The sequence below is a fragment of the Parasteatoda tepidariorum genome, chromosome 12, assembly GCF_982258835.1.
Source record: "Parasteatoda tepidariorum strain Cologne lab strain chromosome 12, Ptep-v5.0, whole genome shotgun sequence".
NCBI lineage: Eukaryota > Metazoa > Arthropoda > Arachnida > Araneae > Theridiidae > Parasteatoda > Parasteatoda tepidariorum.
This window is the reverse complement of record NC_141766.1, coordinates 45688690-45704030: the sequence shown is the minus strand read 5'-3', so window position 1 is coordinate 45704030 and position 15341 is coordinate 45688690. Positions and strand designations below refer to the sequence as shown.

At 26.2% G+C, this 15341-nt stretch overlaps 1 protein-coding gene across 5 annotated transcripts in view; it reads right to left on the bottom strand.

Moving 5' to 3' along the window:
* Window positions 1–2600: 2600 nt before the first annotated feature.
* LOC107450583 (rho family-interacting cell polarization regulator 2) overlaps window positions 2601–15341 on the bottom strand; it is a 64427-nt gene continuing 51686 nt past the window's right edge. For all 5 annotated transcript variants that reach the window (XM_043042056.3, XM_043042060.3, XM_043042059.3 and 2 more), the window contains 5 exons: window positions 15017–15166; window positions 12043–12089; window positions 9794–9877; window positions 7044–7143; window positions 2601–3201 (listed from right to left, as the gene is read on the bottom strand). In XM_043042056.3, coding sequence (XP_042897990.1) covers window positions 3188–3201; window positions 7044–7143; window positions 9794–9877; window positions 12043–12089; window positions 15017–15166 — 395 coding nt within the window. In that variant the 3' untranslated portion in view covers window positions 2601–3187. The remainder of the gene's footprint in view (window positions 3202–7043; window positions 7144–9793; window positions 9878–12042; window positions 12090–15016; window positions 15167–15341) is intronic.

The window sequence follows — 15341 nt, the reverse complement described above, 5'->3', positions numbered from 1 at the left end:
AGACAAACTTTTTTGATGACTAAAAATGCAAGTTAATTCTTTTTAACACAGACTTCTTCCATTGAAAATTTTGTTAAGAGGGCCAGTTTCAGTATTGCCTCGAATATAATAACATCTCCGCCAGCATTGATCATAAATAAAAAATGTCCACTGTTTTAAACAGAAAGAAGATAGCACAGAAATACAAAAATAATAAGTTTAAACAAAATGAAAACATCATTTTCAAGTAACACAAAAATAGAGCTAAAAGTGACCATAATGAAACACACTAAACATAACAAATTAATACACTAAATATACAAAAATATAAACACTAAATGTAACAAAATTTTAGCATATTTACAAAATTACATATTACCCTCTGACAACAAATTTCAAAGGCATTATGAATACTTAAAGTAGGGAGAACTATTAAGAATGTGAAAGTGCAATTTAATAGTGCCAAAATAAGAAACAAAATAAAAAGGCTGAATAAAAGTCACATATAAGTCATGCAAGCTACTTATTACCCCTAGAATTAATGCAACTTAAAAAGAGAACAAAATGTCTAACATACAACTAAATTCTAACACACATTTTAAATTTCATGCATATTATTATAAGCAGACAACAATTTTCAAGCTAAGCGAGAATAAGTTAAACCATTAAGAAAACTAAATATTAATTTAATTTTTTGTACATTCTAGAAAAGTACAGTTAATTTTAATCAAATAATTATGAAGAACAAATTAAAAACCTAGGACTGAATAATGCCTTAAATAAATCATAACTTTATGATAAGTTGACTATCAAAGCAGACTATGAATAACAAAAATATGTTGTTTGAAGGGGAAAAAATTCTGATTAAGTAACAATCGAATTATTATAAATTTAATTTTTACAGACTAAGATAAGTTTTCACAGTTCAAGTTTGTTCATTTAGTAATGGTATGCAAAATATGATTATTATAAGCATCTGAAAAGCCATAGAGTTTAAAGAAAAAAAATTGAGTCTTTAGTAATTTGATTAAAATAGTAACAAACACATAAAAGTAGACATAACTTAATACGGCATCCATGCTTGAACAAACAATGTTTTACACAAAATTATATCACTTTTACCAACATTCATCAAAATTTTGATATTTTGTTTTAGCTTAGAGACAAAGTCAACTGACACCTATGCCCTGCAATTTTTAGTCTTGGTTTAATGGTTAAGTAATAACTTTTAATCTTTTTTATTAATTTTTACTTTATCTTCAAATTACGTTATTTTAGTGGAAATTAATTTCACATAATTGTCAAACAGAGATAATTTAAATAAGCAATTTCAGATGCAGGGAAATATGTCTTTTCTCAATCATGAATTTTTTAAACATGAAAAATGAACGATTAAAATTGGATAAAGGTTTAAAATTTTTTATAAAATATTAATCATTATGTATGAAAAATATGAATCAATAGTGAGACTATAGGTCATGGCATAGTCCTATGCTCTCAATGGAATAAACAATTGAGAAAATAAAATTAGGATGTTAAATTAATTTTGTTAAAAGAAGTATGTAATAAACAGTTAATGAAGTAAGTAATAAACAGTTAATGAGAAAATAAAAATGCAATAAATTTTTAAACTAATTTAAGAGAATATAGATATATTTTATAATACATCGAAAAAATATATTAAAGTTTGTCTTTTTCTTCAAAAAAAATATTGCTCACACCTACTGCTAGATTTTTGCAAGAAATATTGAATTTTGATGCAATATGTTGACTGCGCAAAAAAACAGGAAAAAAATATATAATCATGCAGAAAATTGAAGCCAAATATATAATAAAACAATGCAGGCTTATTCACATAAGCAATAATATAGTGTAATTAAATAGCCAATTTTAATATGCATCCAGAGATTTATCATAAAAACAGATTAAATGTCATTGTCAACTTAATAAATAAAGACAATATAAATAAATGAAACATCAATAGGACGGATTGGAATCATAGCAACTAAACAAAAAAATTAAGGACATTTTAAAAGTATTATATTATAGTAAGTTATATTCTGTATAATGTTATTGCATTGATAAAATATAATTGAAACAAGATATAGTACAATAAGTGAGCAAAAATAAACAGTAAACATGAAGTAATCAGCGAATACTATTGTTTTTCTTTTTCAAAAAAAAAGTTTTGAGCTATACATTTCAATGATAATTTTTATTGTAATATTATAAATGAAAAACTGAATAATTGATGAAAAACTAAAAAAAAAACATTTAAGAGTACTTTCTACGAATGTTTTTTAACAAAGAATTTATGACCAACTGTAAAAAAAAATATTGAAGATAAAATGAAGTAAAAAAGAAATTTAAAGAATAAATAAAACTATGCAAAAACAAAACATTACTACAACCTACAAAGCTAGTACCAACAATATGCAAATAAACAATTTCAACTCAAAAGACTGCTGTAAAATTTATATGTAAATATATAACTATATTACAAATTCCAAAAAATTTAATATTTCTTGCAAATTTTCTTTAAAAAAATGGCCATGTATCACAGTTGCAAAGTGTATTATTAAATTGCCCTTTATTTGCAGATCTAATTAATTATTTCATAATTAGAAACCTATTTGAAAAAATATATTTCAAATCTCATTTTGTTAAAATAATATTAACATAGAAGTACAAAAGCTACCAAATGCTAAATAAAATATTTAATACTAAAACACAAACATACGTCTGAATACAATGCAAACATTAAAATTTAGTGACAGTGTAGGAAAAAATTCTCTGAGTGTCCTAAACATGACTAGAGGATCAAATTAAATTTTTGCAAGCATGACTATATTTCAAATTTCTCTCAAATGAATTGCAATAAGTAAATAAGTTTACAAAATGAATGACAAAACACAAATAACAGCAAACCTAAATTCAATATTAAGTAGCTGCAACAAAAGCATAAAACACTTATTAAAAATACAAAAATGACTTTAAAATATTAGTATCTTTGGCATGAAAAAAAATATGATTTCACTGATATACAAAAATGTAAGCTCCCTTCTGCTGCAAAAACTGATTTTTTACTATAAGCTAGTTTTTCAAACTTTAATCACTTGTAGGCTTGGGAATGTTTCTTATTGAATAAGCTTCAGACATTAACTCTTTATTAAGCATGTAATGTCACAAATCACGAGTCTTTACTAAATTACTTCACTTTTCCTAAAAAATAACAATAATAAAATAAACTTTCATTCAGCAATAAATTTACAAATTAATGCAGACAACTTTTATTTTGAAGGCGAATTACATTTGTTAATAAAGGAGAATATAGATCATTTTGGAGATCAAAACAAGATAATAAATCTACTAAACAAAAGAAGAAAAGAAAAAAAAATTACTTTTGTTTGTTTAAAGTATTCACAATAATAAAAAAGATTGGTTTGGTGAAATGGTTAATGAAAGTATAAATAGATACTGTCATGGATTACAAGGAAATGAAGAAAAATTTATTTTATAGGTTTATTAATTATCTAATTAAATATTTATTTGCAGTAACTCTTAACACAAATATTTATTTATCTATGAGCAAAAATGCAGACCTGCCACATTGTTATCTGTTTGAGCTTACAATTTTGATCTTAAACTTTGATTCTCTTCAAAGCCTTACAAAATAAAATAATTTCTAATGTTTTTCACAGAATTGATAAAACCTTCACAAAAATAAAACAGTTATCAGCTTTAAAAATCTTTCTTCATATTATTACTGGCACACAAAAACGCACATAAAATATATACACGTGATAGACTATAAGTAAAATTAATAAGAAGCATATATTGGTTTAAGTATTCATAAATGGCTGATTTGGCTACCTTTAAGTTTTTAGGAAAAGTTTGATCAAAACAGCTCCCACATTGTATATTCCTTGCAATTAAAATATCTCCTAATGATTAATTGGATAATGAGCATTTAAATCGTGTTCTTGAAACAATAGCAATTAGCATTTTAGAAAAATTAGCTTTAGTTTTAGGTCTTCCGAATCCATATTTTATTGCCACATCACAGTTGGAAACAACATACTGAATATTGGCTCCTCATGGTCAACAACACTTAAAAGCAGATTAAGTTCGATAATGAATGGTGTAAAGTAGAGTTTACGTCTTATGACATCATAATCACAAGTATCAAAACCTTCAGAAATATTTCAATTTGTACACTTTGAAAACTCTTCCTGCCTCTTTATGCCTAAAAGTTTTGCAATGCATTTTCTTAACACTATAAGTAATCTTCGAATCCAATTAGCAAACAGAGCAAAATATTGCCCTTTTTTCGATTTTGTAATAGAGAAAAAGCTTCAAGAATATAATTCTAAAAAAATCTGGATATGAACTTTAGACATTATAATTTGATTGAAGATGTATATCGCAATATTACATCACGTTAACTTAACTTCAAAAGGAAAACAATATTATCCATCACAAAACTAACACGAGCATTGCAAAAAATTAAAACTGGCCTTTCTACCATCACATTTCATTGGGGCTGATGTTCGTTTTCAACCCGTACTGATTGTTCATGTGTGGTCAACCTAAGTGAGTGTATAAGCTGGAATTTGATCAACTCATTAAACCATTAGTACTTTAAATTTAAGATTAAACAATTTAAATAGGTTTCTAACTAATATTTGGTTTCATTTCTTAAAAGAAAAGAAAAATACTTAGATTTTAATAAGAAATAAATACGTGATAATCATACAATAAAAGCTTTATTGTTTGATTGTGTATGCTTTATTTCTTAATTTAAACGCTTATAATCTTTTTGTCAATTAATTATGTTGTTTTGTAAACCTATAAAAACACTCAGATAAATAGCTGAATATTTAATGCATGATTATGATTCTTTTATATTTTAACTTATATATTTACACAAGTACTTTTGTCCCAACTTCAGGGATGAGAGTAGTCAGAAAGTAAAAAAGAGGAAATCCAAAAAAAAAAAAAAAAAAAAAAAAAAAAAAAAAAAAAAAAGAAAGAAAGAAAGAAAAAAAATATATATATATATATAAACAAAAATTTGACAAAAAAGTGCGATTTTTAAACTTGTAAACCATGTGAATATAAATCCCGATATGAGACTTTTAAATCACGTAAATATGAAACTCTACATCGAATTTAAAAAATGCGAAAATACAAATCATGATTTTTTAATTTTTTGATCACGATGCATAATTTTTAAATCGCGCGATATTACAACCACAAAAACGAATCATGATATTGGATTTTAAGCTCACGTGAATACGAATTGCTACATAGGTCTTTAAAAGCTCGTAAGTACAAATCGCGATATTGATTTTTTAAATCTCGTAAGTAAGAGTCGCACTGCACAATATTTAAATCGCCTGAATAAGAATCGCAACGTTCAACTTTTAAATCATGTAAATACAAAAATCGAGATTTGATAATAAAATCGAGATTTTAAAAATGCATAAATACAAAACACGATATTGGATTTTTAAATGTCGTAAATAAGAATCATAATATACGATATTTAAATAGCGTAAATAAGAATCGCAATGTGCAACTTTTAAATCAGGTAAATACGAAAATCGATGATTGATATTAAAATCGCGTGAATAAAAATCGAGATCTGAATTACGAAAATACGAGCTATCCAGCCGACGGATAAAAAATACGGAAAATCTTATTTTCTGTGCGTGAAATCGGAGAAAATAGCTAAAATAAGTAAAAATGCGGAAGGGTTAGCAGCTAGGGCGTAGATTGAATTTTCTGTTTATCTTTGAAAATCGTAAATAAATATAATTATTTTACTTCAATGACTGAATTTAAAAAAAACGGGATATTTATTTAAAAAAACGAAACTTTTAGAGAATCGGAGTTTTTGATAAAAAGGCTGAAATTCGAGAGACAAAAAAAATCTCATCCCTGTATAAAGGTCAACCAGTTTTATCCCAAGGAAATGATTTTTAGAGAAACTTCAGAGGGAGGAAAAGGGACTTCAACAATTTCCCTCCGCGGAAAATTAAATTCCTCATAAAACATTTTAACTTGGGCAAAAAAAATTTCAGCGGAAATTAGCGGGAAAAATGAAAAAATCTGAAAAAAAGCGGAAATCCGCGAATCCGCGGAAGAATCTCATCCCTGCAACTTACGTTTTTAATCACTACTTGCAATGATTAGTACTTATGTAATAAATTACGTGTAAATTTTGGAGACCAGTCATTCAATCAATACTTTTTAGGAAAAAAAGACAAGTTTTGGGATTCTATATATACTGTATTTACAATGCATATGAGAGGGTACATAATGCAGCATCAAAACTACAGGTACAAATACTTTTGAAATAAGAATTTTATGAAATCGAACAATGACTATAGCCAAAAACTAAGAAAGCACACATAAGATATTCAGAAATTGACAATCAATTACTGCAATCTTTAGATAACAGTATACAAATAATGAGTAAAATTATGTTTTAATCAGATATAATACATTTTAAAATTAAAGAAAATTTTTAGACATGACTAACATTTAAAGTTTAATTTTATGCAGCACCCAATTCTGTAAATAGAAAAATAAAGCTATAGACTAATTCTTAACAAAATAAAAATCCCATTAAGTTTTGATGGACTATAACCAATATTATAATAGCTATTAGGGAAGTATTTATTTTTTATAGTAGTGACTTTGCATTTGTTCTGAGTATTTGATTTCAGCATTTCTATCCTTTCTTTTTAGATGTTAATATATTATGTGTATCATTGGAAAAATTCATAATTCCTAAGATAAATAATAAAGAACTTTGATAAGACAATGAACTCTATGATTTCTGATAAATGCAGGTAATTTGATATAATTACATTAACTTTGAACCTTGAACTCATTTCAGGGTTTAACTATTTTCATGCTGTCTAGTAAATAAAAAATTATATACAGAAAAAAATTGACATTCATTTCTTTAAAAGTTTAATAAATATTTAAATAATATCACAGAGTTGAAAAATTTTAATAGTACAACTATAATTTTTAAAACAAGTGACACTAACCTAAGCTGAGTAAAGCAGCATAAGCTGCATTGCGAACATCAGAATCTTCATCATTATTCATCAGAAAAGATAGCTGCTCAACACCTATGTTATTCTTGACCTACGTAATGGAAAATACACAAAAAAAAATTGTATAAAAGAATATATTAAGATTTATTGTAACCATAATTTCAATCCAATATAACCAAATAATAATTAACATAAATAAATAAATATTTGAGTACAAAAATTGAAAAATATAAGGAAATTTAAATTTTTTTTAAAAAATTATTTTTATCTTGTTCTCTTATGCTTATTATAAATGTTGAACATAAGAATTTAGCTATAAAAGTATCATAAGTATGACGTAGAACTCACTAATGTTAATATGCAAAAATTTTTCAATCTAATCTCAGGGCTGAGATATCTGATAAATCTCTTAAAAGAATGGAATTTTTCTTCAAAAGATAATAATATTTCGTAAAAACAAAATTAGAAATTTGGTGTAAAAAGTTTAGTGTCATGATGCTCAATTTTTACATAAGTGCAATTACCATGTCAATCAATGTCTATATATTTCGAAAGTCAATTCAAACTGTAAAACATTATTAAATACTTACACAGCAATTATGATTTTATATATTTTTCTATTTGTATATCTTTTATAGTAATTTTAAGATACATATGTCTATAAAGTGTTCTATTGGTCCATAATTTTAACATTTACAGCAGTTAATTCCAAAACATGCCAAGTCAATTCATAAAAAAAAATTAATTTAATTCTTGGCTTTAAATTCAAAAAATTTAAAAAAATTGTGAAACTGTAAAATATTGCGCTTCTGATTCCAAGGTTCATTTATTTATGAAAGACAGATTCAAAATGCATGAACCTAAATTTTCTTTATGGTTTTGATAAATGAGATTTTAATGGATTTTCGTTAGGCATGAATTAAACATTAACCTATGGAGGGTTTTTGAAAGATGAGATTTAAATTTCCAGTGACAAAAAGTTCTCTTATGGTGTAGTGTGTGATTAAGGACTGTTAAATATTCAATTAATAAATATTTAAATTAATAAATATTGAATATTTGAAATTATGACCTTATTACTATAAAATACCAAATACAACCATATATAATTAATACTTCTTCTGATTCTAGATTTTATTCAATTATAAATGACAGTTCAAAATTTTTTTTTTATTGGTTTATGGATCTCAGACATTAATTACAATCTATCTAACTATTGAGGTTTTGCCAAATGTGTGTTAGGAGATAAAAAAATGTTCTCTCATTTGTGTGGTGTGAATATTTGAAGAATGTATTTAATGCTGAATGATATCAAAATGCCAACCAATTTTTTTATAAACTATTTTAATCAAATAGTTTATAAAAAAATTGGTTGCCTTAGTATCCTTTTTTGATATTTTTGTCCTTTAGAACCTTTAACTACAATGTTATAGCTGTTTTTGGAAGAACCTGATAAGACATAAAACAACACTTTTTAGCAAGTAATATGCTATTATCATAATTGTTGTGAGTTTGTAACAGTTATTCATTACCATTTTCCCAGTTCTGACTAAAAAAAATGCATTTTGACTTACAATTAATAATTATAGTTTTTCTTAAGATATCTGAAGCATGATAAGTGGATTTGTAATCATAATTTTGCCGCGACACTAGCTAAATTTAAGCAATAAAAAACACTTTCTTTTATTTAAAGATTAGGTGATAATGTTTAGGCATCCATTTTGATAATTTATTGGACATTTAAAAAAATTTTGATGCCGTTAATTGTGTGCTCTCATACAATATCAGTGAGTCTTCTCCATTTTCCATCAATTAATCCGCAAACTTTTTAAGATATATTGAAATTATTCAGTATATTAACATCGAGATAACACATTTTTGCATTCAAGAATCTTTTAAAAGATTTTCAAAATGCATTTGCACAGAAATTCCATGCATATTTCTGACATGATATTCTGAAACTTTTATTCAATATTAAATAAGAATTTGTCTATTTCCACTGGAATGTGCTCTATTTTGATTTTAGCACTCAGCATATTTCGCTTCAATTAAACCCAACAGAGTTGTTTATAAATTAGTTTTATAAAACTTTAACTAAACAAAATATCAATGAAGCTATAATTTTCCGATATTAAATTAAAAACTTATTCACATGTTTGTTATTTTTGACTTCATATGCAGTAGAACTAGGTAATACAATTCTATAAATTGTAATTCTCAATGAAGTACATTAGCTTTGTTAGTATAAACAATGAAAATCATATTGAGGAAATTTCTGAAACAAAGCAAAGACCATCAACTGCTCATAGGTTGCAAGAAAAATTATTTGCTACCAGATTACAATCTCAAAACAAACTAATTTTCCTTTTTTTCTATACCTAGCAATATGTCATAACTTCCTACATATTAATGATATAGGTGTAGATTTCCATGAAAATTTTTACTTATTTGTTTAAAGCAGCTAAATGAAAATTTTAGCTAAGCATAAATCATTTTACTTTCATATTTTATTAAAGATATACACACCTTGCATTTTTAGGTTTAAAACTTCGCTGATGTTGATTAACTAAGTATTTTTTTATGTTTTATGGACCATTATTTAAAACTAGTGGTACATCACTTTATTAATGCTTTCCATCTATTTTTTTACTTAAGATGTATATTATTTTACGACAAAGTAAGCATACAGTGCGAACTGACAGGAAATACAATGTAAGTGATAGTTATGCCATAATATTTACCTCGAGTACTTCTAATGCTTTACATGAGATAAGTCTATGTTTTGCATTATCTTGCTGCATCATTTTTAAATAAGAAAAGATAACCTAATATAAAGACAAAAGCAAATTATAAACAATTGTCAAAACAGTTAAATAACTATTAGTTACAAGGTTTTTCTCTTTTAAGGTCACCCCCTTAAAGTCATTTTTCTTTTCAAAAAATATTTTTTGATGATAATAAACCTGAAGTAGAACCATCTACACAATTTTTTCACCACCTCCTACATGCCCTATTCACCTCATTCAAACATGTTCCTTACACATGAGTCACATTTTTCTCCATTTCAGCATTGTGCTGTGATCTTGATGTATAGTTGCAGAAAATCAGCATTTAGAATTCTACTAATGCTCTGGGCAGATTGCTCTTAGATTTAATGCGAAGCTAAGAGTCAACCACCCTGACTAATCTAATGGCAAATGATGAGCGAGACTCATTTACTTCAAATAAATAAAAAGTGATGAAAAATATATTTCTATCAGTCTATTTCAGAAAGAGAAAATGCATTGATGACTACGACATCATATCAATGATTCAGCTAACTAACTTTAATTAACTTTTTTTGCAATCATTTCTCAAATTTCATTTCTGGAAAAAATAAAAATTTTCCCCTGAAATACAACATGTTGTTAACAGTGGGAAAAAATTTATGAAATTTTAACAAGTTAGAAAAAGATTTTTTTTTTTAACTTAGAATTTCAAAAAGAAGAAAATATTTGATTCTAATAATTCTAAACAACTAAAAAAAATGAAAAAATTCTAGTTTTGACATTTATAGGTAGGCTTTGTAAGTCTTACGTGTTTACCAGATTTTCTTAGAAATAAAACTTCGTAAATTGATAAGATGACAGATTGGCTAAGTTGTACTTAATTTTCTAGCCCCAGATAACTAAACATTTGCCAAAAAGGCTAAAGAAAATTTTTAGTTTAGTTTTTTTTACTGGGGCTAAAACAATACTTTAACATCTTCAAAGTTTTAAATTTACATTTCATCACTTATTCATATTTTAATGAAAATTAAGAGTATTTTTCTTCTGCATTATTCTATTTGACAACAATATGGAAATTTAAAAACAAAGATGTTTAATTCAATCACTTATCCATATTTTAATGAAAATTAAGAGTATTTTTCTTCTGTATTATTCTATTTGACAACAATATGGAAATTTAAAAACAAAGATGTTTAATTCAGTCTTTGAATCATATGATTAGTTACAGAGTAACAATTTATTTATCTAGGGTAAAACACATTATATTTACAAATATAGTCGGACCTCTATTTAAAGAAAGAAGCTAAATCCCAATAAAAAATTCCTTATATGAAAAATTCGTGAAATAGAAAAATCACAATTTGAAATGCTTTTTTTACACAAAACAGATCTTTAATTCATAAACACTAGACAGCAATTGACACACCTTTAGCTTGTAAATTATTATCTATTATCAAATTGTTTAAATGATTTCAACTTTTTATCATATGAAGGTTTGGTTATTTCTTCATAATTTCTGTCTTAATCTTTGTGTTGCTTACAATTCATTGCTGCATTGTTTTTATTTTTCACACTGTCCAAAATACCAGATTCAGTTGATCCAGTACCAAAATACCAGTCTGTGGCAGCAGCTTAAAAATCAATAAAAAAAGTCTTAAATCTGTACATCATTGTTAATTTCGTGTTCTCTATTAACTAAACCCATATTTTTAAAAGTTTTTCTGAAGAAATATCATCCTTGCCGTCCGAACTTTGCAAATTCACTGTGCTGACGAAGAATCTAGCTATAGCAAAACTGTCAAGAATAGTATGATCTTTAACATCATAGTTCCATGCTTTAGAAATTTTTGTTATGCTTTCCCTTAAATTGATTTTTGGCATGAATTCCTATATGAAATACAAACAAAAAGGGAAAGAGATTTTACTACTTTTTTAAAAGTGGCTGCAGAAATCAATTCAAGGTCATTTCCCCCACAAAATGCATTAACAAGTTTGAAATATTTTGGAAAATAGAGAAAGAGAATCTCAAAGAAAAGTTTGTTAAAAAAAATTCACTTCGCTCTTTGGAAGTTATTTTACAAAAAAATTTCAAAAATGTTCTTGGTACCTAGGAAAAAATTGAAAAAAAGAAAAATTCACAAAATGGAGGTTTGTTAAGTAGAAGTCCGACTGTAATTTATTAAGAAATAAATTTGTAATGAATTTTATAATTCAAAAATTACTTTTTCCTTCCACTCTTCATTGGTAGATACCGCTCTTAAGTAGGAAGCTGAAAAAAATTAAAATAACTTATAATTAATATCTTATAATAATTACTTAATATCTTATAATAATTAATAAGTTACAATGAATTGATAACTTATAACATCATAAGCAGAAATAAGGATTTCTAAAATATTTTCAGCTTATTAATCTTCAGAGAATTTGACTTAGCATTTCAATACTTTTATGTAGAACTTCCAAGCAAACATATACAAATTCTTGGCAAAGCACCACAATTTTTTTCTGCTACTGATCCCAATAAAAAAAAACCAAGCAGCGATAAGCAAGAATTTAAAAATACCATTACAAAAGGTAAGAAACCCTAATTGTAAAATTAAAATCCTTCTCAAAGCATAGTGCCATGAATATTTTAAAACTTATCTGCATTAAAAGAACTAGATGTCATGTAACAAATGAGGAACTACCAAAAACGAAATATATATGATGTAAAATAAATTTTAAAAAATAATCATAGAACATGACGAACTCAAAGAGTGAAATTGTGTTGTTACAATGCCTTAAAACTAAAAGCATTATTATTTGTATCAAAATTCTAAAATTAACAATAAACTCAGTGTGCTATATCAGTTTTCTTCATCATGCTCTCAAATCTAAGATGGATTTGAACATGAGGTTCAGTTAGAAGCGAGGGAAATGACTTAATAATGTGGGGACAATAAAAAGTGCAGATAAACAATGACGGTCATAAATCAATCTTCTAATGGTGTAACATGGAAGACAGTAACTGCCTTCTTTCTAAGTACATTATCAAATTTTAGTATGATTAGATACAAGGCTTACCAAGACAGAAAAATGACATTACAATGTAAGGGAGAGAAACGCAGACGAGTTGCAACATTTATTAAATTTTGTGTGATAATCATTTTTGCCAATTTGGTACAGGTACAAATTCTTGCCTCATAATAACAAAAGTGTTCATACTAATTTTACTGTAGTAGAACAGTATAACATGGTATATTTTTTTGACAAAAAAAAAAAACGAGAAATAGTCTATACGTCTCTTTTTCTATCAAAATAATAATTATAATGAGAGAATTTGTTTCTAAAAAATTTTAACATACTGAAGCATAGCAAAACAAATAAATATTTTGTATATTGGCTTGTATTGAAAAGGAGTTAGGAAAAAATATTTCAACACAGGAGCTTCAAGTTTTTACAACCGATTCTCAACCATTGAAGAATTAAGTATGAGTGGAAAAAGTTTTTAAAGAGTCCCATATCACTATAGAGGAGATTGGAAAATACATTTACAAAATAAAACATGGAGAAAAACAAAATGCAAGGCCCAAAAGTAAAAGGTAAAGAAAAGAAAGTGTAAATTTTATAATTATCTATCATGCACAAGATAATTCATATTGATTACAATAAACTACATCTGTACTACATAACTTAACAGATTTCTTGCCATGAGGCATTGTAAATAATATTCAAGAGAGTAAAACTTTCTTTGGATAAGAAAATATAAAATTTGTTTTGCATTTCCTGAAAGATTTTATGACTTAGAACATTAAATCTAATGTTGTTTTAAAAATAATCAAAGCAGATACTGAACTAAAACATACAGATTATGATATAAGATTGTTCTAAAATTTTAAGTTCCTTTTATTGAAACTTACATTTACACCAAGGTTTCAAATTTGTTACAACATAAATTTTTATAAAGTTTTGTTTCTATAAACCACTAAAATTTGCACTACAATAGTTAAATATTTAATTTTTTTTATTTCAAAGGCAATCAGCACATTTCTGAAATTTTAAAAGTGATAATGTACAACTGATTAATCATTTTACAGAATAGATCAATAGCAAAGTACCATTTTTAAGAGTATATTGATAGTTGAAGATGAATGGATTCAATGCATACAAAGCAAGCAACTGTCAATGAATTACACTTTGAGGGAGAAATATAATCCAGTTTAGGGAATCTAAGAAAAAAACTTGATCACAAACTCAACGTTTGCCAGAACCTATAAACAGTGTTGAAGCGGAAGAATAATTTTCGAAGCATAAAGAATGCGCACACTTCATATCTAAGCATACAGGACCAATGCCAAATGACAACATACTTTTTGTCACAGAAATATAGAAGAGATATTTTCAGTTATTTTAAATATAAATGTAAAAATTTATTTTACTTTACACTGCCCTTTCAGCTATTTTATTCTTAACAATTTAATTAACTTTTTGTTCACCTCTGGAACAATAAGTAGACAAGAATAGCAAACCATGCCATGCTAAGAACTGTAAGAAAAATGTTACTTGATTGCAATTAAAATGTTAATTTCAAAAATTTTCTTATCTTAAATAACTAACCAAGTTTTGTTTTGTATCAGACATCTGAAGCTCTGTAAGTTAAAATGCTTATACCTTTCTTTTGATGAATGCTCGTACAGATGGGTGAAAAACAATATATTTGGAAAAAAGCAGATAACGATGAAATCAAAAGAAATCTTACATTCAAAGAACATTTGCGGGTAATAGGCAGTAACAGGAATCAGAAAGATAAAGTGGTCAGATGACTGGACAATCTTGTGACAATGATGGTATTTAAGTAAAAAAACTTTAAATTGAGGATAATGTGAGCAGTTCTCATTTTTAGTTCTTGAAAGAGCTCTGATGTAGTGGGGAGAAGAGTAGTTTTGAATTTAGTTTTAATAAGAGTAAAATATTAACATGAAAAAAAGGTAAACATAATTTATGTCTGTTGCAGAAATTTGAAGTAAGTTAAAACAAAGTATGCAACACGCTAAGAGAGAAAAGAAATATAAATATATGCTTTAAGTGATGGAAATTTTAGTCTACACTCACTAACCACAGTATTTTTTCCACTAAACTCACTATTTTTAAAAATTATAATTCTCATGTAGAAGCTAAAGTAAATTAAAAGAAAGTTCGAAGCAAATTTACACTTACCAGCAATATTTCTAAGATCTACACTAGAGTTTATAAGAAAACAACCTATTTGAAATAGAGCATGAGTTGAAGGAATGATTTTAGACAGTACTGAAACAGCACAAAAAGCTTTTTGTACATCTTGACATTTCAAATCTTCAGTGGCAAGACCTAAAAATGTAATAAATTTGTAGGCACCATTAAGGTTATGCTTTTTAAATATAATAAAAATCAAAGTAACAAGATAGCATCAAGATAGACTTGCCATATCATAGTATCAAGATAGACTTGTGAACTAACCAAATAAAATATATAGGAATTTTTTAAAGAAATCTGGAAATTCATT